The 27,732-nt window shown below is 45.2% G+C and overlaps 1 protein-coding gene across 1 annotated transcript; it reads left to right on the forward strand.

Annotated features, from left to right (window-relative positions):
* LOC123488873 (AT-rich interactive domain-containing protein 4B-like) lies at nucleotides 1-26,842 on the forward strand (the record flags this gene model as incomplete). The annotated part of the gene is made up of 8 exons (XM_045219607.1): nucleotides 1-117; nucleotides 259-508; nucleotides 4,016-5,290; nucleotides 12,777-12,965; nucleotides 13,917-14,030; nucleotides 17,710-17,904; nucleotides 19,763-19,909; nucleotides 26,671-26,842. Coding segments are annotated over 8 exons (2,430 nt in total), but the record flags the coding sequence as incomplete, so codon positions are not given.
* Between the last annotated feature and the right edge of the window lie 890 nt (nucleotides 26,843-27,732).

The raw sequence follows: 27,732 nt of genomic DNA on the forward strand, positions 1-27,732 counted from the left end.
ATTGACTCTCTGTCTCCGTCTCTCCCATTTAGATATGATGAGTGGGTCAAAGCTGACAAGATCGTACGTCCGGCCAATAAGAATGTTCAGAAGATTAAGCACCGCAAGAAAATAAAGGTAGGAGAAATAAAATGTTTTATTTTTTTATTATATTTTGCATATATTTCGAATGAATATACAGTTGTTTGTGTCTATGAAGATGACATGAGGTTAGCACAACACTCTGGAGGCCTAAACATGGTGTTCCTCCCCTCCCAGAACAAAGTGGAGAGAGAGCACAACCGCCTGGAACGACTGAACGAGGACCTGGGGAGTCCGTCTCCCAACAGACTGCGTGTCCCCCGCCCCTCCTCCAAACCCCCCGGCCCCTGCTCTGGCTCCGGCCCCTGCTCAGCCCATGAGCGCCATGTCTTCTCCAAGATGGAGGACGGTGAGAACCAAAGGACTCTGACTCTGCAGTCTCCAGTCAAGTCTAGTGAAATCCCTTCTATCCTCAATGGCCTGCCAGGTAGTCACTACTCTACCTGGCTATGTATCTAACAGTATACAGGTGGTATCTAACAGTATACAGGTGGTATCTAACAGTATACAGTATACAGGTAGTATCTAACAGTATACAGGTGGTATCTAACAGTATACAGGTAGTATCTAACAGTATACAGGTAGTATCTAACAGTATACAGGTGGTATCTAACAGTATACAGGTGGTATCTAACAGTATACAGGTGGTATCTAACAGTATACAGGTGGTATCTAACAGTATACCGGTGGTATCTAACAGTATACAGGTGGTATCTAACAGTATACAGGTAGTATCTAACAGTATACAGGTAGTATCTAACAGTATACAGGTAGTATCTAACAGTATACAGGTGGTATCTAACAGTATACAGGTGGTATCTAACAGTATACAGGTAGTATCTAACAGTATACAGGTAGTATCTAACAGTATACAGGTGGTATCTAACAGTATACAGGTGGTATCTAACAGTATACAGGTGGTATCTAACAGTATACAGGTGGTATCTAACAGTATACAGGTAGTATCTAACAGTATACAGGTAGTATCTAACAGTATACAGGTAGTATCTAACCATATACAGGTGGTATCTAACAGTATACAGGTGGTATCTAACAGTATACAGGTGGTATCTAACAGTATACAGGTAGTATCTAACAGTATACAGGTGGTATCTAACAGTATACAGGTGGTATCTAACAGTATACAGGTGGTATCTAACAGTATACAGGTAGTATCTAACAGTATACAGGTAGTATCTAACAGTATACAGGTGGTATCTAACAGTATACAGGTGGTATCTAACAGTATACAGGTGGTATCTAACAGTATACAGGTGGTCTCTAACAGTATACAGGTGGTATCTAACAGTATACAGGTAGTATCTAACAGTATACAGGTGGGGTATCTAACAGTATACAGGTGGTATCTAACAGTATACAGGTGGTATCTAACAGTATACAGGTGGTATCTAACAGTATACAGGTGGTATCTAACAGTATACAGGTGGTATCTAACAGTATACAGGTGGTATCTAACCGTATACAGGTGGTATCTAACCGTATACAGGTGGTATCTAACCGTATACAGGTGGTATCTAACCGTATACAGGTGGTATCTAACAGTATACAGGTAGTATCTAACAGTATACAGGTAGTATCTAACAGTATACAGGTAGTATTTAACAGTATACAGGTAGTATCTAGCAGTATACAGGTGGTATCTAACAGTATACAGGTAGTATCTAACAGTATATAGGTGGTATCTAACAGTATACAGGTGGTATCTAACAGTATACAGGTGGTATCTAACAGTATACAGGTGGTATCTAACAGTATACAGGTGGTATCTAACAGTATACAGGTGGTATCTAACAGTATACAGGTGGTATCTAACAGTATACAGGTGGTATCTAACAGTATACAGGTAGTATTTAACAGTATACAGGTAGTATCTAACAGTATACAGGTGGTATCTAACAGTAGAGACTACCTGTATACTGTTAGATACAGTGAGGGGAAAAAAGTATTTGATCTCCTGCTGATTTTGTACGTTTGCCCACTGACAAAGACTTGATCAGTCTATAATTTTAATGGTAGGTTTATTTGAACAGTGAGAGGCAGAATAACAACAACAAAATCCAGAAAAACACATGTCAAAAATGTTATAAATTGATTTGCATTATAATGAGGGAAATAAGTATTTGACCCCTCTGCAAAACATGACTTAGTACTTGGTGGCAAAACCCTTGTTGGTAATCACAGAGGTCAGACGTTTCTTGTAGTTGGCCACCAGGTTTGCACACATCTCAGGAGGGATTTTGTCCCACTCCTCTTTGCAGATCTTCTCCAAGTCATTAAGGTTTTGAGGCTGACGTTTGGCAACTCGAACCTTCAGCTCCCTCCACATATTTTCTATGGGATTAAGGTCTGGAGACTGGCTAGGCCACTCCAGGACCTTAATGTGCTTCTTCTTGATCCACTCCTTTGTTGCCTTGGCCGTGTGTTTTGGGTCATTGTCATGCTGGAATACCCATCCACGACCCATTTTCAATGCCCTGGCTGAGGGAAGGAGATTCTCACCCAAGATTTGACGGTACATGGCCCCGTCCATCGTCCCTTTGATGCGGTGAAGTTGTCCTGTCCCCTTAGCAGAAAAACACCCCCAAAGCATATTGTTTCCACCTCCATGTTTGATGGTGGGGATGGTGTTCTTGGGGTCATAGGTAGCATTCCTCCTCCTCCAAACACGGCGAGTTGAGTTGATGCCAAAGAGCTCGATTTTGGTCTCATCTGACCACAACACTTTCACCCAGTTCTCCTCTGAATCATTCAGATGTTCATTGGCAAACTTCAGACGGGCCTGTATATGTGCTTTCTTGAGCAGGGGGACCTTGCGGGCGCTGCAGGATTTCAGTCCTTCACGGCGTAGTGTGTTACCAATTGTTTTCTTGGTGACTATGGTCCCAGCTGCCTTGAGATCATTGACAAGATCCTCCCGTGTAGTTCTGGGCTGATTCTCACCGTTCTCATGATCATTGCAACTCCACGAGGTGAGATCTTGCATGGAGCCCCAGGCCGAGGGAGATTGACAGTTATTTTGTGTTTCTTCCATTTGCGAATAATCGCACCAACTGTTGTCACCTTCTCACCAAGCTGCTTTGCGATGGTCTTGTAGCCCATTCCAGCCTTGTGTAGGTCTACAATCTTGTCCCTGACATCCTTGGAGAGCTCTTTGGTCTTGGCCATGGTGGAGAGTTTGGAATCTGATTGATTGATTGCTTCTGTGGACAGGTGTCTTTTATACAGGTAACAAGCTGAGATTAGGAGCACTCCCTTTAAGAGTGTTCTCCTAATCTCAGCTTGTTACCTGTATAAAAGATACCTGGGAGCCAGAAATCTTTCTGATTGAGAGGGGGTCAAATACTTATGTCATGCAATAAAATGCAAATCAATTTATATATTTTTTTACATGTTTTCTTCTGGATTATTTTGTTGTTTTTCTGTCTCTCACTGTTCAAATAAACCTACCATTAAAATTATAGACTGATTATGTCTTTATCAGTGGGCAAACGTACAAAATTAGCAGGGGATCAAATACTTTTTCCCCTCACTGTACACAGCCAGATAGAGTAGAGACTACCTGTATACTGTGGTGTTAGTGTCGTGGTGAACTCTAACAAGATATAACAGGATATGTCATTCAAATCACATTTAGTTTCATTACTTTGATTCTTGCACAAGTTAGCGAATTTCAAGGCCAAGGGTTTTTCTCAATGTTATGCCTTTTGAGTGTTTAACAATTAACTTTTTTAGTTTCGGTAGTTTGAGTTTATTGACTCTTCAATAGATTAGGATTGTATTTCACTCCATATCACTATTCTACATTGATTGGTAGTGCTGTTGTGTTGCCTAAGCCATTGTAGTGGAAGTTTGTGGTGCCAAAAATCATTGTCGAGGTACTAAAATAGATGTTGTTTTTCTTTGCTTCCTTCAGCCTCAGAGAGTTCAACAGACGAGTCTGATCAGGATGGTGGGCGTGAGGACGAAGATGACCATCCAGGTCCAGGGGGTCTCAGAAAGGGGGGTCCCCCCAAACCCCTTCACGCCTCAGACCGCTGGGAGGGTACCGCCCCTTCCGATGACCCCAAACCACCATTGGTCACAGGGGAGAGCCAAGAACTAATCAGCGTCGAGACCCCGGAGGCTGGGAAGCGGCGTAGCCAACCAGAGTTTGAGGCTGAGAGGGAAGGGCCAGGTAGCTCCGCCTCCAGGAAGAGGAAGTCGGAGGGAGCGGCAGGGGAGCAACAGACCCATAAAGGACCGCCGTCCAAAACCAAGCTCCCAACCAGGAGCACCAGGAGCGCAGACTGGCTGCCGGGAGGCTCCACCAGGAGGACCCAGGAGAGAGCAGGGGGGGAGGACAGAGGAGGAGGATCCTCTAGCAGCAGCTCAGACGATGGAGGTGCCCCTCCCACTGAGCCCCACCAGGCCGACCGAGACGGAGACCGACCCAGCTCCCGTCCCAAACCTTCCCCCTCCAAGAAGTACAACGGCATGAAGGACAAGGCGGCCAAGGGTGGCGGCGCCCGCCCTGCGGGATTCTGGGAGATCCCTGAGAAGAGAGCTAAGATGGCAGCCAGCAGCTCGGAGGAGAGGGAGAGGGAGAGAGAGAGACCGACAGGTGGCAGTCGATCCAAGGGCCAGAAGGATGTGTGGTCCACTATTCAGGCCCAGTGGCCCAAGAAGACCCTGAAGGAGCTGTTCTCTGACTCAGACACAGAGGCTGCTAACTCCCCTCCTCCCCCAGGACCGGCCCAGTCCTCCTCATCAGGCCTGGAGGAGAGGGAGAGCAGGGGGGAGGGAGACGAGGCAGGAGGAGGAGGCCTGGAGACGGAGGACCATGACCCCTCAGAGGAGAACCAGGAGCAGGAGAAGAGGAGGAGTGAGCAGGAGGAGTTCCCCTCCAGCGGATCGAACTCAGTCCTCAACACCCCCCCCACCACCCCAGAGTCCCCCTCCATGGGGGGTAGTGGTAGTGGGACCATGGAGCAGGGGTCTGGAACTGGCTCTAACCGGACTCAGCCCTCCTGTCCTCCCCTCTCTGTAACCCCTGCTCTTGGTACAACGCCCTCCTCTGATCCCCTGGCTCTGGGGCACCCCAACCCCCTGGCAGAGGAAGGCGGCGGCGGGGGTCGCAGTGAGACAGACGGCAGTACGGTGGAGGTGGAGAGTCTGGGAGGGGAACAGCAGGACCAGGATCTACCGCCAGGTAAGGGTTGCCTAGCGGTCGGAGAAGCGGGGCCAGTGTCCTAGATACGTCACCTGCCGTTGTGCCCTTGAGCGAGGCACTTAACCTGTTCACCGGGCACTACACTGGTAGCTGCCCACTGCTCCAGCCTCTCCTACCAAAATGTGTATTTGTGTATACAGTGCCTGCAGAAAGTATTGATTTTCTTGTTTTATTTGATTTATTTCATTCATGCTTGCAGTTGACGAGACTGAATTATGCAGAATGCACAGTTACATTTAGACAAATGCTTAAAAAACACAGGATACTACATTCAATTAAGCAAGTCCTAACCGGCCTCCTGAGTGGCGCAGCGGTCTAAGGCACTGCATCTCAGTGCTTGAGGCGTCACTACAGACCCCCTGGTTCGATTCCAGGCTGTATCACAACCGGCCGTGATTGGGAGTCCCATAGGGCGGCGCACAATTGGCCCAGCGTGGTCCGGGTTAGGGGAGGGTTTGGCCGGGTTAGGGGAGGGTTTGGCCGGGTTAGGGGAGGGTTTGGCCGGGTTAGGGGAGGGTTTGGCCGGGTTAGGGGAGGGTTTGGCCGGGGGGGCTTTACCTGGCTCATCGCACTCTAGCAAAAAACTGTTCAACTGATCTCGGTCGTCAGGCGAACGGTGTTTCCTCCATTGGTGCGGCTGGCTTCCGGGTTAAGTGGGCGGGTGTTAAGAAGCACGGTTTGGCGGGTCATGTTTCAGAGGACGCATGACTCGACCTTCGCCTCCCGAGCCCGTTGGGGAGTTGCAGCGATGAGACAAGATCGAAAAAGGGGGTAAAATACAAACAAACAAAAAATCCTAACCGATTACAGTAAAAAAGTATATTTGATTATTAAAAAGTCTGATGGCAGTGGTCGGATGCTGGACAGTTGGCTCTGGTTGCGGAGGGTCCAGTACTATCTCCTCTTCTCTGTGGTAGTACATCATGTAGAGGGTCCAGTACTGTCTCCTCTTCTCTGTGGTAGTACATCATGTAGAGGGTCCAGTACTGTCTCCTCTTCTCTGTGGTAGTACATCATGTAGAGGGTCCAGTACTATCTCCTCTTCTCTGTGGTAGTACATCATGTAGGGGGTCCAGTACTGTCTCCTCTTCTCTGTGGTAGTACATCATGTAGAGGGTCCAGTACTGTCTCCTCTTCTCTGTGGTAGTACATCATGTAGAGGGTCCAGTACTGTCTCCTCTTCTCTGTGGTAGTACATCATGTAGGGGGTCCAGTACTGTCTCCTCTTCTCTGTGGTAGTACATCATGTAGAGGGTCCAGTACTGTCTCCTCTTCTCTGTGGTAGTACATCATGTAGAGGAGGGTCCAGTACTGTCTCCTCTTCTCTGTGGTAGTACATCATGTAGAGGGTCCAGTACTGTCTCCTCTTCTCTGTGGTAGTACATCATGTAGAGGGTCCAGTACTGTCTCCTCTTCTCTGTGGTAGTACATCATGTAGGGGGTCCAGTACTGTCTCCTCTTCTCTGTGGTAGTACATCATGTAGGGGGTCCAGTACTGTCTCCTCTTCTCTGTGGTAGTACATCATGTAGGGGGTCCAGTACTGTCTCCTCTTCTCTGTGGTAGTACATCATGTAGAGGGTCCAGTACTGTCTCCTCTTCTCTGTGGTAGTACATCATGTAGAGGGTCCAGTACTGTCTCCTCTTCTCTGTGGTAGTACATCATGTAGGGGGTCCAGTACTGTCTCCTCTTCTCTGTGGTAGTACATCATGTAGAGGGTCCAGTACTGTCTCCTCTTCTCTGTGGTAGTACATCATGTAGGGGGTCCAGTACTGTCTCCTCTTCTCTGTGGTAGTACATCATGTAGGGGGTCCAGTACTGTCTCCTCTTCTCTGTGGTAGTACATCATGTAGGGGGTCCAGTACTGTCTCCTCTTCTCTGTGGTAGTACATCATGTAGGGGGTCCAGTACTGTCTCCTCTTCTCTGTGGTAGTACATCATGTAGAGGGTCCAGTACTGTCTCCTCTTCTCTGTGGTAGTACATCATGTAGAGGGTCCAGTACTGTCTCCTCTTCTCTGTGGTAGTACATCATGTAGAGGGTCCAGTACTCTCTCCTCTTCTCTGTGGTAGTACATCATGTAGAGGAGAGTCAGGTTGGTGCATCATGTCAGTGACCAATCGTACTGCTGCTTGCTCTCTCTCTCCGTGACTGTCTCTTGTTTGTTAGTTATTATCTTGCTTGCCTTTAGTCTGTACCCGGTCCACTGCAGCGTCCTGCTTCTTTGTGCAGCCCACCAGCAACACACTGGCATGCACCAGGCATGGTCGGATCAGGGTAGTGCAGACGTCATCGGTGGGAAGGCCGTTTCTTGCCATCACAGTCAGGAAGTGGAGACGCCTTGGAAGTATTTTTCATTGCCTGGTTAATGTGTTGGCCCCCACTGAGTTAGTTGTCCAAGTGGAAGCCAAGGTATTAGTGGAGCTGGTTCCAACTGGAACAGCCTGTCCACCCGGTATTAGTGGAGCTGGTTCCAACTGGAACAGCCTGTCCACCCGGTATTAGTGGAGCTGGTTCCAACTGGAACAGCCTGATCCACCCGGTATTAGTGGAGCTGGTTCCAACTGGAACAGCCTGACCACCCGGTATTAGTGGTTAGGGGAGGATTTTGGGAGAAGCAGATTCTTAGTTGGACAGCCTTTCCATTTGAGAAGCATGTTGTTCTCTGCTGCCCATTCCTCCAGTTCCTTTACCTCTTCCACTGAGGTCATTTTCAATGTTTGCTAGCCTTAAAGCACGGGACAGACCAATGCCCGGGACAGACCAATGCCCGGGACAGACCAATGCCCGGGACAGACCAATGCCCGGGACAGACCAATGCCCGGGACAGACCAATGCCCGGGACAGACCAATGCCCGGGACAGACCAATGCCCGGGACAGACCAATGCCCGGGACAGACCAATGCCCGGGACAGACCAATGCCCGGGACAGACCAATGCCCGGGACAGACCAATGCCCGGGACAGACCAATGCCCGGGACAGACCAATGTCGTCGGCGTAGCCAGTGTCCAGTGTGTCCTCAAAGATGACTATCCGAGTGGACATGTGAAGCAGGAAGAGGTGAGGCGAGACGACCCCACCCTGGGGGACCCCAGATGTTACCTCTGTCCATGAGCTGTACATGTCCATGTCCCCATCACCCTCTGTGTTCTCCCTGTTGTATAGCTGTGAAGCCAGGTGAGTAGCCTTGGACATAGACCCAGACTGGCCATATGCTGGAGGAGTTCAGCATGGTCGACACAATCAAAAGTCTTTGACATTTCCGCCAGCAGAACCCGGACCATGGTGGGTTGAGTCTGTCTCTGTAAGCCAGTTGAGTGTGGATCTGACCAGCTCATGTGTTGTGCTGTGTTTAGTATGCATACTGGTTTTTGCAGTCTTCAAGAGCATATGGTATGAACTTCTTGGCTATGAGCCTTTCCTGGACTTGATGTCATAGAGATTGGTCTCCAATCACTTTTCTCTCCAGGACTGGGGACCTTAGGAACGGGGCAGATGTTAGTGTTCGTTTACGCTGTAGGTACAGAACCTATTGAAGTCATTACCCAATGGAACATCTACAGGTTATGATAGGAGGTGTTAAACCTGTTGAAGTCATTACCCAATGGAACATCTACAGGTTATGATAGGAGGTGTTAAACCTATTGAAGTCATTACCCAATGGAACATCTACAGGTTATGATATGAGGTGTTAAACCTGTTGGTCATTACCCAATGGTACATCTACAGGTTATGATAGGAGGTGTTAAACCTGTTGAAGTCATTACCCAATGGAACATCTACAGGTTATGATAGGAGGTGTTAAACCTATTGAAGTCATTACCCAATGGAACATCTACAGGTTATGATAGGAGGTGTGAAACCTATTGAAGTCATTACCCAATGGAACATCTACAGGTTATGATAGGAGGTGTTAAACCTGTTGGTCATTACCCAATGGTAAATCTACAGGTTATGATATGAGGTGTTAAACCTATTGAAGTCATTACCCAATGGAACATCTACAGGTTATGATAGGAGGTGTTAAACCTGTTAAGTCATTACCCAATGGTACATCTACAGGTTATGATAGGTGTTAAACCTGTTGAAGTCATTACCCAATGGTACATCTACAGGTTATGATAGGTGTTAAACCTATTGAAGTCATTACCCAATGGAACATCTACAGGTTATGATAGGTGTTAAACCTATTGAAGTCATTACCCAATGGTACATCTACAGGTTATGATAGGAGGTGTTAAACCTATTGAAGTCATTACCCAATTGTACATCTACAGGTTATGATAGGAGGTGTTAAACCTATTGAAGTCATTACCCAATGGAACATCTACAGGTTATGATAGGAGGTGTTAAACCTATTGAAGTCATTACCCAATGGAACATCTACAGGCTATGATAGGAGGTGTTAAACCTATTGAAGTCATTACCCAATGGAACATCTACAGGCTATGATAGGAGGTGTTAAACCTATTGAAGTCATTACCCAATGGTACATCTACAGGTTAAGATCTTATGGACAATGCTTTTCTTCACTATGCTGCTCCCCAGACTCCACTGAAATGCATATTTAATTGGTCACAAGAAAAGGGGATATTTCCAAATGCTAAGCTCTGTCCAATCCCGAAAGAGAGCAAAGAACCCATTATTCCTGCCAATAGTCGACCAATCAGTCTACACCCTTCACTCAGTAAGATATTGGAAGGTATTTTGAGTAGACAAATATGGGAGTATATGGAAAATAATTATCTGATCACAGCTAATCAGCATGCTTATCGCTACCACCGCATTGGTTGACATGACTCACCAGTGGCTCAATGCTATGGATAATGGCAGATTTGTGGGTGTACTATTTTTAGATTTCAGTGCAGCATTTGATTTAGTGGATCATGAAATAATTTTGACAAATTTATTGCATTATGGGTTTAAGGAGGCAGCATTGAATTGGGTACAGTCATATCTAACCGACAGGAAACAGTCCACCTATATCAATGGGTCATTTTCTTCCCCTCATGCTTTAGACTGTGGAATACCGCAGGGCAGCTGCCTTGGGCCACTGTGGAATACCGCAGGGCAGCTGCCTTGGGCCACTTATTTTTTTCATATATACCAACCACCTTCCTTATGCCTTATCTGAAACTCAAGCTACTATATTTGCAGATGATACTACAATTTATACAGCAAGACAATCGGTTCAACAGGTACAGCAAGCTCTACAGGTAGATCTGGGTCAATATCAAGGAGTGGGTTTGCCGGAACAAACTTGTTTTGAACGCCAAGGTTATGTTGGTCTGTTCCACCAGGAAAAGGCCAACACAACATGGGAGTAGAAATTGAGGAAGTGTCAGAAACCAAACTACTAAGGGTGCAGCTAGACAACTGCTTATCATGGTCGTCTCAAATAACTCATCTATGTAAAAAAAAAAAAAATAATGCATGCATGATCAGAAGGATAGCTAAATATTTACCAGGAAAGATTCTTAAGCAAACAACCCAAGCATTAATTGGGAGTCAGGTGAACTACTGTTCTGTGGTCTGGGGAAATGCATTAGCAAGTGAAATTAGGAGGCTGCAGATTGCACAGAATAAAGCAGCAGGGATTGTTTTAAGGTGGAGATATGATTATTCTGTTGTAGTCATGCACAATGCTCTTGGGTGGTCATTAATCAACAAGATAATTGAAAAAAAAACATGCTTATTTTATCTCACAATGTACACCATTTTAAAACGGCCAAACTCCATTCACAACAGTATTCAGTTGGTAAGAGACAGACGTTCAGTCAATACTAGGAATAGATTGTCCACCCATCTATGTATTATATGGAGAGTGGTACTCAGTAATGTGGACATAAAGCTCATTTCTTTCTATGTGTTATCCAGACAGAACAGATAAATAGGCTAAATGACATTTTGATTCAGAGTAATAGAGAAATGTAATAATTTATCTGAGCAAACCAGAAACCTTTCAATATATCAATTCAAACAGTACTTTAGAACCATTTAAATATAATAAATTGGAAGGTTGTGCAGGACTATGGTAGATGAAGGAATCAATCTATCTTTTCAGAGTATTTATCTTGTCAATATGGCAGTGTATTATGTCTGTTGTTTGTAACAGTGTGTTATGTGTAAATGTGATTTGATTTGAATGTTTAAGGACTCTTGAAAGATTAGTCCAAATGAGGACTAAAATAGATCCTCATTAAATTTAATGAAATTGGTTGTTGATCATTGCTAGAGAACCATTTGCAGGTCTTGCCATAGATTTTCAAGCAGATTTAAGTCAAAACTGTAACTCGGCCACTCAGGAACATTCACTGTCTTCTTGGTAAGCAACTACAGTGTAGATTTGGCCTTGTGTTTTAGGTTATTGTCCTGCTGAAAGGTGAATTAATCTCCCAGTGTCTGGTGGAAAGCAGACTGAACCAGGTTTTCCTCTAGGATTTTGTCTGTGCTTAGCTCTATTCCGTTACTTTTTTATCCTGAAAAACTCCCCAGTCCTTAACGATGACAAGCATACCCATAACATGATGCAGCCACCACCATGCTTGTAAATATGGAGAGTGGTACTCAGTGATGTGTTGTATTGGATTTGCCCCAAACATAACACTTTGTATTCAGGACATAACGTTTATTTCTTTGCCACATTTTATGCAGTTTTACTTTAGTGCCTTATTGCAAACAGGATGCATGTTTTGGAATATCTTTATTCTGTACAGGCTTCCTTCTTTTCACTCTGTGAATTAGGTTAGTATTGTGGAGTAACTACAATGTTGTTGATCCATCCTCAGTTTTCTCCTATCAAAGCCATTAAACTCTGTAACTGTTTTAAAGTCACCATTGGCCTCATGGTGAAATCCCTGAGTGGTTTCCTTCCTCTCCGCCAACTGAGTCAGGAAGGACGCCTGTATCTTTGTAGTGACTGGGTGTATTGATACACCATCCAGAGTGTAATTGATAACTTCACCATGCTCAAAGGGATATTCATAATTCCACTTTGAAATTATAGTGTATTGTGTGTTTAGGCCAGTGACAAAATCTCAATTTCATCCATTTTAAATGCAGGCCGTAACACAACAAAATGTGGAAAAAGTCAAGGGGTGGGAACACTTTCTGAAGGCACTGGATGTCACCAAATGTGTGTGTGTGTGTGTGTGTGTGGATATTGGAGGAGTTGGGCACAGCAGAAGACCCAACTTCCATCTCGTATGGATCAATACAATACAGCTTTATTGTCCATTGGTTAGAACGGAAATGTGTCTTCTGCCTTTCCAACACACACACACACACACACACACACACACACACACACACACACACACACACACACACACACACACACACACACACACACGTTGAGAGGAACAGAGTCAGCAGCAGTGCCCCTGGATGGAAAGCAATTGTGGGGGGGTTTTGGTCAGAATACCAATTTCTGTCTCGTATGGATCAATAAAGTTGTTATTCTCCAGACCAGGACCAGGGAGAGCACCACCACCACCATGGGGGAATAGGATCCCCCTCCTCGCAGAGTAAAGCCTCCCTCCTGGACGGTCCAGGTAGCCTGTCCTCCTCTCACAGCCACTCCAACTCTACCTGCAGTCTGGAACTCAGTAGTAGCAGTCGGCACGACAACACTAACACTGAACACAAAGCCAAAGGTAAGGAACTCCACTAACACTGAACACAAAGCCAAAGGTAAGGAACTCCACTAACACTGAACACAAAGCCAAAGGTAAGGAACTCCACTAACACTGAACACAAAGCCAAAGGTAAGGAACTCCACTAACACTGAACACAAAGAAAGGTAAGGGAACTCCACTAACACTGAACACAAAGCCAAAGGTAAGGAACTCCACTAACACTGAACACAAAGCTAAAAAACAAAGCCAAAGGTAAGGAACTCCACTAACACTGAACACAAAGCCAAAGGTAAGGAACTCCACTAACACTGAACACAAAGCCAAAGGTGGAACTCACAACACTGAACACAAAGCCAAAGGTAAGGAACTCCACTAACACTGAACAAAAGCAAGGTAAGGAACTCCACTAACACTGAACACAAAGCCAAAGGTAAGGAACTCCACTAACACTGAACACAAAGCCAAAGGTAAGGAACTCCACTAACACTGAACACAAAGCCAAAGGTAAGGAACTCCACTAACACTGAACACAGGTGGTACCTTTACAGAGGACTTCTTCTCCTTCCAGTTTTATTTTACATGAAGTTACTGAAGTGCTTGGTGATTCAGATGCACATTACTAGTGGTACCATCTCTCTGCCTCAGACTATCCCACTTCTTTCACCACTTTGGGGCCAGATTCTCTCTCTGTCTCTCTCTCTCTCTCTCTCCTCTCTCTCTCTCTCTCTCTCTCTCTCTCTCTCTCTGTCTCTGTCTCTGTCTCTCTCTGTCTCTGTCTCTGTCTCTGTCTCTGTCTCTGTGTCTCTCTCTCTCTCTCTCTCTCTCTCTCTCTCTCTCTCTCTCTCTCTCTCTCTCTCTCTCTCTCTCTCTCTCTCTCTCTCTCTCTCTCTCTCTCTCTCTCTCTCTCTCCACACACTCACTGATAAAACTAGCCTATGTTCTCACTGTCCTCCTGTCTTCCCCTTCCAGTGTCTGCCAGCCACAAGCGTCAGAAGGATCAGCAGGCAGGTGGAGCAGCAAAGAGACACAAGCCAAACAGAAAGAGCTCAGTGCCTCCCAAGAAGAACAACAACAGGAAACCTGGTAAGGAAGAGAGTCTTTGACAGCACCCACTAGTTACCGAGGGCTACGCTAGGGCTGGTGAATCTGGCCCGTATATATCATGCATCTCAGAGTAGGAGTTAAGTCAGTTTAGTCTTTTGGATCATAGTTAATAAGATTATTTTGATAGGAGGGACCTGATCCTAGATCAGCACTCTGAGATGCTTGATACATACGGCCCCGAACTGGCTTCCTCTGGCCTCACTCTCCTATTGCTCTCTCTTTCTGGCATCTGGCTTCCTCTGGCCTCACTCTCCTATTGCTCTCTCTTTCTGGCATCTGGCTTCCTCTGGCCTCACTCTCCTATTGCTCTCTCTTTCTGGCATCTGGCTTCCTCTGGCCTCACTCTCCTATTGCTCTCTCTTTCTGGCATCTGGCTTCCTCTGGCCTCACTCTCCTATTGCTCTCTCTTTCTGGCATCTGGCTTCCTCTGGCCTCACTCTCCTATTGCTCTCTCTTTCTGGCATCTGGCTTCCTCTGGCCTCACTCTCCTATTGCTCTCTCTTTCTGGCATCTGGCTTCCTCTGGCCTCACTCTCCTATTGCTCTCTCTTTCTGGCATCTGGCTTCCTCTGGCCTCACTCTCCTATTGCTCTCTCTTTCTGGCATCTGGCTTCCTCTGGCCTCACTCTCCTATTGCTCTCTCTTTCTGGCATCTGGCTTTCCTCTGGCCTCACTCTCCTATTGCTCTCTCTTTCTGGCATCTGGCTTCCTCTGGCCTCACTCTCCTATTGCTCTCTCTTTCTGGCATCTGGCCTCACTCTCCTATTGCTCTCTCTTTCTGGCATCTGGCTTCCTCTGGCCTCACTCTCCTATTGCTCTCTCTTCTGGCATCTGGCTTCCTCTGGCCTCACTCTCCTATTGCTCTCTCTTTCTGGCATCTGACTTCTTCTGGCCTCACTCTCCTATTGCTCTCTATTTCTGGCATCTGGCTTACTTCTGGCCTCACTCTCCTATTGCTCTCTCTTTCTGGCATCTGGCTTACTTCTGCCCTCACTCTCCTATTGCTCTCTCTTTCTGGCCTCACTCTCCTATTGCTCTCTCTTTCTGGCATCTGGCTTCCTCTGGCCTCACTCTCCTATTGCTCTCTCTTTCTGGCATCTGGCTTTCTCTGGCCTCACTCTCCTATTGCTCTCTCTCTCTGGCATCTGGCTTCCTCTGGCCTCACTCTCCTATTGCTCTCTTTCTCTGGCATCTGGCTTCCTCTGGCCTCACTCTCCTATTGCTCTCTCTTTCTGGCATCTGGCTTCCTCTGGCCTCACTCTCCTATTGCTCTCTTTCTCTGGCATCTGGCTTCCTCTGGCCTCACTCTCCTATTGCTCTCTCTTTCTGGCATCTGGCTTCCTCTGGCCTCACTCTCCTATTGCTCTCTCTGTCTGGCATCTGGCTTCCTCTGGCCTCACTCTCCTATTGCTCTCTCTGTCTGGCATCTGGCTTCCTCTGGCCTCACTCTCCTATTGCTCTCTCCTCTGGCATCTGGCTTCCTCTGGCCTCACTCTCCTATTGCTCTCTCTTTCTGGCATCTGGCTTTCTCTGGCCTCACTCTCCTATTGCTCTCTCTTTCTGGCATCTGGCTTCCTCTGGCCTCACTCTCCTATTGCTCTCTTTCTGGCATCTGGCTTTCTCTGGCCTCACTCTCCTATTGCTCTCTCTGTCTGGCATCTGGCTTCCTCTGGCCTCACTCTCCTATTGCTCTCTTTCTCTGGCATCTGGCTTCCTCTGGCCTCACTCTCCTATTGCTCTCTCCTCTGGCATCTGGCTTCCTCTGGCCTCACTCTCCTATTGCTCTCTCCTCTGGCATCTGGCTTCCTCTGGCCTCACTCTCCTATTGCTCTCTCCTCTGGCATCTGGCTTCCTCTGGCCTCACTCTCCTATTGCTCTCTCTTTCTGGCATCTGGCTTTCTCTGGCCTCACTCTCCTATTGCTCTCTTTCTGGCATCTGGCTTTCTCTGGCCTCACTCTCCTATTGCTCTCTTTCTGGCATCTGGCTTCCTCTGGCCTCACTCTCCTATTGCTCTCTCTTTCTGGCATCTGGCTTCCTCTGGCCTCACTCTCCTATTGCTCTCTCTTTCTGGCATCTGGCTTCCTCTGGCCTCACTCTCCTATTGCTCTCTCTGTCTGGCATCTGGCTTCCTCTGGCCTCACTCTCCTATTGCTCTCTCTTTCTGGCATCTGGCTTTCTCTGGCCTCACTCTCCTATTGCTCTCTCTTTCTGGCATCTGGCTTCCTCTGGCCTCACTCTCCTATTGCTCTCTCTTTCTGGCATCTGGCTTTCTCTGGCCTCACTCTCCTATTGCTCTCTCTGTCTGGCATCTGGCTTCCTCTGGCCTCACTCTCCTATTGCTCTCTTTCTCTGGCATCTGGCTTCCTCTGGCCTCACTCTCCTATTGCTCTCTCCTCTGGCATCTGGCTTCCTCTGGCCTCACTCTCCTATTGCTCTCTCCTCTGGCATCTGGCTTCCTCTGGCCTCACTCTCCTATTGCTCTCTCTTTCTGGCATCTGGCTTTCTCTGGCCTCACTCTCCTATTGCTCTCTCTTTCTGGCATCTGGCTTTCTCTGGCCTCACTCTCCTATTGCTCTCTCTTTCTGGCATCTGGCTTCCTCTGGCCTCACTCTCCTATTGCTCTATCTTTCTGGCATCTGGCTTTTTCTCTGGCCTCACTCTCCTATTGCTCTCTCTTTCTGGCATCTGGCTTTCTCTGGCCTCACTCTCCTATTGCTCTCTCTTTCTCTGGCATCTGGCTTCCTCTGGCCTCACCGTCCTATTGCTCTCTCATCTGGCATCTGGCTTCCTCTGGCCTCACTCTCCTATTGCTCTCTCTTCTGGCATCTGGCTTCCTCTGGCCTCACCCTCCTATTGCTCTCTCCTCTGGCATCTGGCTTCCTCTGGCCTCACCCTCCTATTGCTCTCTCCTCTGGCATCTGGCTTCCTCTGGCCTCACTCTCCTATTGCTCTCTCTGTCTGGCATCTGGCTTTCTCTGGCCTCACTCTCCTATTGCTCTCTCTTTCTGGCATCTGGCTTCCTCTGGCCTCACTCTCCTATTGCTCTCTCTTCTGGCATCTGGCTTCCTCTGGCCTCACCCTCCTATTGCTCTCTCCTCTGGCATCTGGCTTCCTCTGGCCTCACCCTCCTATTGCTCTCTCCTCTGGCATCTGGCTTCCTCTGGCCTCACTCTCCTATTGCTCTCTCTGTCTGGCATCTGGCTTTCTCTGGCCTCACTCTCCTATTGCTCTCTCTTTCTGGCATCTGGCTTCCTCTGGCCTCACTCTCCTATTGCTCTCTCTTTCTCTGGCATCTGGCTTCCTCTGGCCTCACCGTCCTATTGCTCTCTCATCTGGCATCTGGCTTCCTCTGGCCTCACTCTCCTATTGCTCTCTCTTCTGGCATCTGGCTTCCTCTGGCCTCACTCTCCTATTGCTCTCTTTCTCTGGCATCTGAAATGATCAGAGCCACTGTCAGATCAGCTGTAGAACAAGCTGTGCTTTTATAGAAGCACGTCTTCAAATGTTCATTCTAACAACTCTCCAAGCACCAGCAATTACCAACTGTGAGCAATTAATCCACTTGTATGAGTTGTTGAAATGGAAATTACACTTGTAGCTAATTAATATATTCCTTCTGTTCGGTCTCCTCATCCTCTCCTCCTCCTCCTCCCTACAGCCCACAGCAGTGACAGTGAAGACCAGTCAGTGGGCGAGAGCACAGCCAAGTCTTCAGCCTCCAAGACCCATGGTGCAGCAGACATGAAGGGGCCCATCCAGGGACGCACCCCTCCATCCAGCCAGAAGTACCACAAGCAGCATGGTGACCCCGACCACCATCACCATCCTCACAATCGGGAACATCACCGGGAGCGTGAGCACCATCAACCTCACCACAGAGAGCACCACATAGAGCACCCTCACCACAGAGAGCACCACATAGAGCACCCTCACCAGAGAGAGCACCCTCACCAGAGAGAGCACCACAGAGAGCACCCTCACCAGAGAGAGCACCACAGAGAGCACCCTCACCATAGAGAGCACCCTCACCATAGAGAGCACCACAGAGAGCACCCTCACCATAGAGAGCACCCTCACCAGAGAGAGCACCCTCACCATAGAGAGCACCACAGAGAGCACCCTCACCATAGAGAGCACCCTCACCAGAGAGAGCACCCTCACCATAGAGAGCACCCTCACCATAGAGAGCACCACAGAGAGCACCCTCACCATAGAGAGCACCACAGAGAGCACCCTCACCATAGAGAGCACCCTCACCACAGAGAGCACCCTCACCATAGAGAGCACCCTCACCACAGAGAGCACCATGGCAGAACACCACGCGTCTGCAAGTGGAGCTTCCAGATGTGTTTAGGCTGGCGTTACACAAAGCAACTTTCAGTTGCTTCTTGATTGCTAGCTTGGTTAGCTGTGTTGGTGTTTGCAATGTCATTTTGGCTTGCTAGCTAAATTGTACAGGCTGCATTTTGTCTATATACATGCTGTTACAATAACCATACGGGTGGATAAACAAATCATTAGTGAAACACGATGTAATGCTGCAGAACAACATTGGGTGAGTTTGGAATTCTCAAACAACATGACAAAAGCCGTTTCAATTTGATTGGCTGTTGCATGCAATTTGAATTGCGTTTGAGTTGCTTCATGTAAAAGCAAAGTTGTTTGCGATGATGTCACTTGCAAACTGCAACTAAAATTGCATGAAAGTTGCTTCGTAACTCCAGCGTAAGTGTCATCAGTTTACACAGCCCCACCAACGCCTCCAGATATACGCTAGCTAGCTACAGCCCCACCAACCCCTCCAGATATACGCTAGCTAGCTACAGACCCACCAACCCCTCCAGATATACGCTAGCTAGCTACAGACCAACTGCAGTTTACACAGCCCCACCAACCCCTCCAGATATACGCTGGCTAGCTACAGCCCCACCAACCCCTCCAGATATACGCTAGCTAGCTACAGACCAACTGCAGTTTACACAGCCCCACCAACCCCTCCAGATATACGCTAGCTAGCTACAGACCAACTGCAGTTTACACAGCCCCACCAACCCCTCCAGATATACGCTAGCTAGCTACAGCCCCACCAACCCCTCCAGATATACGCTAGCTAGCTACAGGATTCTCATTTACCTTTCCATTTACGTAGACTTGCTTACTAGCCTCAAACATCTCCTAAGGCCTGTCCTTAAAGGCCCAATTAACCTGTTTTCATATCAATATCAAATAATTTCTGGGTAACAATTAAATACCTTACTGTGATTGATTGTTTTCAATTAAAAGTTATCATAGAGCAATTTCTCAACCAAGAATTTAGCTAGGACTATCTGGGAGTGGTCTGATTGAGGAGGGGAAAACTAGAGCTGTTATTGGCAGAGAGGTTTGGAACTCTCTTAATTATTGGTCAATTAACACATTTATTGCATGGTGATGTCATCAGGCAGGCCAAAACACCATCCCACCAAAACAGGCAGAAATTTCAGTCGGGCTTTTCAAACAGCTCTTACACTAAAAGCCCATTATCATCATTTTCACAGTATTATTCCAACCTCCATAGTGTGGTAATATATAAATGTTTTAAAGGCCCAGCGCAGTCAAACACTAGATTTTCCTGTGTTTTATATAAAACACAGGAAAATCTAGTGTTTGACTGCGCTGGGCCTTTAAAACATTTTGTTCCCACTGAAAGCGGTCTTCATATCCTCCCCTAGCGGATCTGGAGAAGATGTCTAGCCTGGAGAGGATTTCCTTTCTCCAGGAGAAGCTGCAGGACATCAGGAACCACTACCTGTCCCTCAAGTCTGAGGTGGCCTCCATCGACCGACGACGCAAACGCATCAAGAAGAAGGAGAGAGAGAGTGAGTCATTCCACAATAAAAAAATATACCCATGTACTGGGGACCGCCACTAACCCCTTGAGTATATCCCTGTGTACAGTGAGGGGGAAAAAGTATTTGATCCCCTGCTGATTTTTTGTATGTTTGCCCACTGACAAAGAAATGATCCGTCTATCATTTTAATGGCAGGTTTATTTGAACAGTGAGAGACAGAATAACAACAACAAAAATCCAGAAAAACGCATGTCAAAAATTTTATAAATTGATTTGCATTTTAATGAGGGAAATAAGTATTTGACCCCCTCTCAATCAGAGGTCACCTCATGGTGAAAATCCCAGAGTGGTTTCCTTCCTCTCCGCCAACTGAGTTAGGAAGGACACCTGTATCCTTGTAGTGACTGGGTGTATTGATACACCATCCAGAGTGTAATTAATAACTTCACCATGCTCAAAGGGATATTCAATGTCTGCTTTTTTAAGTTTTACCCATCTACCAATAGGTGCCCTTCTTTGCGAGGCATTGGAAAACCTCCCTGGTCTTTGTGGTTGAATCTGTGTTTGAAATTCACTGCTCGACTGAGGGACCTTACAGATAATTGTATGTGTGGGGTACAGAGATGAGGTAGTCATTCAAAAATCATGTTAAACACTATTATTGCACACAGAGTGAGTCCATGCAACTTATTACAGTTGAAGTCGGAAGTTTACATACACCTTAGCCAAATACATTTAAACTCTGTTTACATACACCTTAGCCAAATACATTTAAACTCTGTTTACATATACCTCAGCCAAATACATTTAAACTCTGTTTACATACACCTTAGCCAAATACATTTAAACTCAGTTTACATACACCTTTAGCCAAATACATTTAGACTCAGTTTACATACACCTTAGCCAAATACATTTAAACTCTGTTTACATACACCTTTAGCCAAATACATTTAGACTCAGTTTACATACACCTTAGCCAAATACATTTAGACTCAGTTTACATATACCTTAGCCAAATACATTTAAACTCAGTTTACATACACCTTAGCCAAATACATTTAGACTCAGTTTACATACACCTTTAGCCAAATACATTTAAACTCAATTTACATACACCTTAGCCAAATACATTTAGACTCAGTTTACATACACCTTAGCCAAATACATTTAAACTCAGTTTACATACACCTTAGCCAAATACATTTAAACTCTGTTTACATACACCTTAGCCAAATACATTTAAACTCTGTTTACATACACCTTAGCCAAATACATTTAAACTCTGTTTACATATACCTCAGCCAAATACATTTAAACTCTGTTTACATACACCTTAGCCAAATACATTTAAACTCAGTTTACATACACCTTAGCCAAATACATTTAGACTCAGTTTACATATACAGTGGGGAAAAAAAGTATTTAGTCAGCCACCAATTGTGCAAGTTCTCCCACTTAAAAAGATGAGAGAGGCCTGTAATTTTCATCATAGGTACACGTCAACTATGACAGACAAAATGAGGAAAGAAAATCCAGAAAATCACATTGTAGGATTTTTAATGAATTTATTTGCAAATTATGGTGGAAAATAAGTATTTGGTCACCTACAAACAAGCAAGATTTCTGGCTCTCACAGACCTGTAACTTCTTCTTTAAGAGGCTCCTCTGTCCTCCACTCGTTACCTGTATTAATGGCACCTGTTTGAACTTGTTATCAGTATAAAAGACACCTGTCCACAACCTCAAACAGTCACACTCCAAACTCCACTGTGGCCAAGACCAAAGAGCTGTCAAAGGACACCAGAAACAAAATTGTAGACCTGTACCAGGCTGGGAAGACTGAATCTGCAATAGGTAAGCAGCTTGGTTTGAAGAAATCAACTGTGGGAGCAATTATTAGGAAATGGAAGACATACAAGACCACTGATAATCTCCCTCGATCTGGGCTCCACGCAAGATCTCACCCCGTGGGGTCAAAATGATCACAAGAACGGTGAGCAGAAATCCCAGAACCACACGGGGGGGACCTAGTGAAGAACCTGCAGAGAGCTGGGACCAAAGTAACAAAGCCTTCCATCAGTAACACACTACGCCGCCAGGGACTCAAATCCTGCAGTGCGAGACGTGTCCCCCTGCTTAAGCCAGTACATGTCCAGGCCCGTCTGAAGTTTGCTAGAGTGCATTTGGATGATCCAGAAGAGGATTGGGAGAATGTCATATGGTCAGATGAAACCAAAATAGAACTTTTTGGTAAAAACTCAACTTGTCGTGTTTGGAGGACAAAGAATGCTGAGTTGCATCCAAAGAACACCATACCTACTGTGAAGCATGGGGGTGGAAACATCATGCTTTGGGGCTGTTTTTCTGCAAAGGGACCAGGACGACTGATCCGTGTAAAGGAAAGAATGAATGGGGCCATGTATCGTGAGATTTTGAGTGAAAACCTCCTTCCATCAGCAAGGGCATTGAAGATGAAACGTGGCTGGGTCTTTCAGCATGACAATGATCCCAAACACACCGCCCGGGCAATGAAGGAGTGGCTTCGTAAGAAGCATTTAAAGGTCCTGGAGTGGCCTAGCCAGTCTCCAGATCTCAACCCCATAGAAAATCTTTGGAGGGAGTTGAAAGTCCGTGTTGCCCAGCAACAGCCCCAAAACATTACTGCTCTAAAGGAGATCTGCATGGAGGAATGGGCCAAAATACCATCAACAGTGTGTGAAAACCTTGTGAAGACTTACAGAAAACGTTTGACCTGTGTCATTACCAACAAAGGGTATATAACAAAGTATTGAGAAACTTTTGTTATTGACCAAATACTTATTTTCCACCATCATTTGCAAATAAATTCATAAAAAATCCTACAATGTGATTTTCTGGATTTTTTTCCCTCATTTTGTCTGTCATAGTTGACGTGTACCTATGATGAAAATTACAGGCCTCTCTCAACTTTTTAAGTGGGAGAACTTGCACAATTGGTGGCTGACTAAATACTTTTTTTCCCCACTGTACCTTAGCCAAATACATTTAAACTCAGTTTACATACACCTTAGCCAAATACATTTAGACTCAGTTTACATACACCTTTAGCCAAATACATTTAAACTCAGTTTACATACACCTTAGCCAAATACATTTAAACTCTGTTTACATACACCTTAGCCAAATACATTTAAACTCTGTTTACATACACCTTAGCCAAATACATTTAAACTCAGTTTACATACACCTTAGCCAAATACATTTAAACTCTGTTTACATACACCTTTAGCCAAATACATTTAGACTCAGTTTACATACACCTTAGCCAAATACATTTAAACTCTGTTTACATACACCTTTAGCCAAATACATTTAGACTCAGTTTACATACACCTTAGCCAAATACATTTAGACTCAGTTTACATATACCTTAGCCAAATACATTTAAACTCAGTTTACATACACCTTAGCCAAATACATTTAGACTCAGTTTACATACACCTTTAGCCAAATACATTTAAACTCAGTTTACATACACCTTAGCCAAATACATTTAAACTCTGTTTACATACACCTTAGCCAAATACATTTAAACTCTGTTTACATACACCTTAGCCAAATAAATTTAAACTCTGTTTACATACACCTTAGCCAAATACATTTAAACTCAGTTTACATACACCTTTAGCCAAATACATTTAAACTCAGTTTACATACACCTTAGCCAAATACATTTAAACTCTGTTTACATACACCTTAGCCAAATACATTTAAACTCTGTTTACATACACCTTAGCCAAATACATTTAAACTCTGTTTACATACACCTTAGCCAAATACATTTAAACTCAGTTTACATACACCTTTAGCCAAATACATTTAAACTCAGTTTACATACACCTTAGCCAAATACATTTAAACTCTGTTTACATACACCTTAGCCAAATACATTTAAACTCTGTTTACATACACCTTAGCCAAATACATTTAAACTCTGTTTACATACACCTTAGCCAAATACATTTAAACTCTGTTTACATACACCTTAGCCAAATACATTTAAACTCTGTTTACATACACCTTAGCCAAATACATTTAAACTCTGTTTACATACACCTTAGCCAAATACATTTAAACTCTGTTTACATACACCTTAGCCAAATACATTTAAACTCTGTTTACATACACCTTAGCCAAATACATTTAAACTCTGTTTACATACACCTTAGCCAAATACATTTAAACTCAGTTTACATACACCTTAGCCAAATACATTTAAACTCTGTTTACATACACCTTAGCCAAATACATTTAAACTCTGTTTACATACACCTTAGCCAAATACATTTAAACTCTGTTTACATACACCTTAGCCAAATACATTTAAACTCTGTTTACATACACCTTAGCCAAATACATTTAAACTCTGTTTACATACACCTTAGCCAAATACATTTAAACTCTGTTTACATACACCTTAGCCAAATACATTTAAACTCTGTTTACATACACCTTAGCCAAATACATTTAAACTCTGTTTACATACACCTTAGCCAAATACATTTAAACTCTGTTTACATATACCTTAGCCAAATACATTTAAACTCAGTTTACATACACCTTAGCCAAATACATTTAAACTCAGTTTTTCACAATTCCTGACATTTAATCCTAGTAAAAATTCCCTGTCTTAGGTCAGTTAGGATCACCACTTTATTTTATGAAAAATGTATGCACTCACTAAACTGTAAGTCGCTCTGGATAAGAGCGTCTGCTAAATGACTAAAATGTAAAATTTTAAGAATGTGAAATGTCAGATAAATAGTAGAGAGAATTATTTATTTCAGCTTTTATTTCTTTCATCACATTCCCAGTGGGTCAGAAGTTTACATACACTCAATTAGTATTTGGTAGCATTACCTTTAAATTCTTTAACTTGGGTCAAACGTTTCGGGTTCCCTTCCACAAGCTTCCCACAATAAGTTAGGTGAATTTTGGCCCATTCCTCCTGACAGAGCTGGTGTAACTGAGTCAGGTTTGTAGGCCTCCTTGCTCGCACACGCTTTTTCAGTTCTGCCCATAAATGTTCTATAGGATTGAGGTCAGGGCTTTGTGATGGCCACTCCAATACCTTGACTTAGTTGTCCTTAAGCCATTTTGCCACAACTTTGTTGGTATGCTTGGGGTCATTGTCCATTTGGAAGACCCATTTGCGACCAAGCTTTAACTTCCTGACTGATGTCTTGAGATGTTGCTTCAATATATACACATAATTTTCCTTCCTCATGATGCCATCTATTTTGTGAAGTGTACCAGACCCTCCTGCAGCAAAGCACCCCCACAGCATGATGCTGCCAACCCCGTGCTTCACGGTTGGGATGGTGTTCTTCGGCTTGCAAGCCTTCCCCTTTTTCCTCCAAACATAACGATGGTCATTATGGCCAAACAGTTATATTTTTGTTTCATCAGACCAGAGGACATTTCTCCAAAAGGTACAATCTTTGTCCCCATGTGCAGTTGCAAACCGTATTCTGGCTTTTTTTATGGCGGTTTTGGAGCAGTGGCTTCTTCCTTGCTGAGCGGCCTTTCAGGTTATGTCGATATAGGACTCGTTTTACTGTGGATATAGATACTTTTGTACCTGTTTCCTCCAGCATCTTCACAAGGTCCTTTGCTGTTGTTCTGGGATTGATTTGCACTTTTCGCACCAAAGTACATTCATCTCTAGGAGACAGAAAGCGTCTCCTTCCTGAGCGGTATGATGGCTGCGTGGTCCCATGGTGTTTATAGTTGCATACTATTGTTTGTACAGATGAACGTGGTACCTTCAGTCGTTTGGAAATTGCTCCCAAGGATGAACCAGACTTTTGGAGGTCTACCATTTTTTTCTGAGGTCTTGGCTGATTTCTTTTGATTTTCCCATGATGTCAAGCAAAGAGGCACTGAGTTTGAAGGTAGGCCTTGAAATACATCCACAGGTACACCTCCAATTGACACAAATGATGTCAGTTAGCCTATCAGAAGCTTCTAAAGCCATGACATAATTTTCTGGAATTTTCCAAGCTGTTTAAAGGCACAGTCAACTTAGTGTATGTAAAACTTCTGACCCACTGGAATTGTGATACAGTGAATTATAAGTGAAATAATCTGTCTGTAAACAATTGTTGGAAAAATTACTTGTGTCATGCACAAAGTAGATGTCCTAACCGACTTGCCAAAACTATAGTTTGTTAACAAGAAATTTGTGGAGTGGTTGAAAAACAAGTTTTAATGACTCCAACCTAAGTGTATGTAAACTTCCGACTTCAACTGTATGTGACTTGTTAAGCACATTTTTACTCCTGAACTTATTTAGGCTTGCCATAACAAACGGGTTGAATACTTATTGACGCAAGACATTTCAGCTTTTCATTTTTTATTAATTTAAAAAAGATGATTTAAAAAAAATCCCACTTTGACATTATGGGTTATTGTAATATATTTTAGATTCAGGCTGTAACACAACAACATGTGGAAAAAGTCAAGGGGTGTGAATACTTTCTGAAGGCCCTGTAGACACAGCAGACAACCCCCAGTTCTGCTTCATCTGACCACCTGTTGTTTCTGCTCCATCTGACCACCATGTTGTTTCTTCTCTATCTGACCACCATGTTGTTTCTTCTCTATCTGACCACCATGTTGTTTCTTCTCTATCTGACCACCATGTTGTTTCTTCTCTATCTGACCACCATGTTGTTTCTTCTCTATCTGACCACCATGTTGTTTCTTCTCTATCTGACCACCATGTTGTTTCTGCTTCTCTCCAGGTACGGTGGCGGCCTCCTCCTCCTCCTCCTCCTCGTCCCCGTCCTCCAGCTCTCTAACAGCAGCGGTGATGTTGACGCTAGCCACTCCTGTGTCCTCCTCTTCCTCCTCTCAGAACTCTGTTGTGTCTGTTGAGTGTAGGTGACCCCCTCCTGAGGCCCAGGACACAGCACTGAGCACTTAACCAGCACCACCCTGGTCCCATCCCAAAACACCCCCAACGCCCAGGCCCTGTCAGCACCCAACGCCCAGGCCCTGTCAGCACCAAACGCCCAGGCCCTGTCAGCACCAAACGCCCAGGCCCTGTCAGCACCCAACGCCCAGGCCCTGTCAGCCCCCAACGCCCAGGCCCTGTCAGCCCCCAACGCCCAGGCCGTGTCAGCACCCAACGCCCAGGCCCTGTCAGCACCCAACGCCCACCAAGGCCCCGTCCCTACCACTAACGCCTCCACTCCAAGGCCTCAGTACACCCCCACCTCAAACCGGAGAGCACCCAGGCCTCAATGCCCCCACCCAAACCTCCACCCTCATCCAGACCCCTTCACCCCACAACTCCCTTCCAACAGCCTGGCCTCATCACTCCTACTCCCAACTCCCTTCCAACAGCCTGGCCTCATCACTCCTACTCCCAACTCCCTCCCAACAGCCTGGCCTCATCACTCCTACTCCCAACTCCCTTCCAACAGCCTGGCCTCATCACTCCTACTCCCAACTCCCTTCCAACAGCCTGGCCTCATCACTCCTACTCCCAACTCCCTCCCAACAGCCTGGCCTCATCACTCCTACTCCCAACTCCCTTCCAACAGGACAGACAACCAGACCAACAAGACAACAAACACTATTTTCTATCCACAACTGTTTCCCTGGCAAGCTAATTGCACTTAAGTGCACTTTTATGAAGATTGGGGGAAGAATACAACGACAACCAAAATGTACAAAAGTGTGTTTTTCTTTTTAAATTGATTGATAAACATTTATAAGAGTTGTTTTCTTCAAGCAATAATGATTATTTCCGTCTAGAGTTAGTGTAGTCTGGGTTGACGATGTAATCAAGGTCCTTGTCC

The sequence above is a fragment of the Coregonus clupeaformis genome, unplaced genomic scaffold (genome assembly GCF_020615455.1).
Source record: "Coregonus clupeaformis isolate EN_2021a unplaced genomic scaffold, ASM2061545v1 scaf2532, whole genome shotgun sequence".
In the NCBI taxonomy this organism is placed as follows: Eukaryota; Metazoa; Chordata; class Actinopteri; order Salmoniformes; family Salmonidae; genus Coregonus; species Coregonus clupeaformis.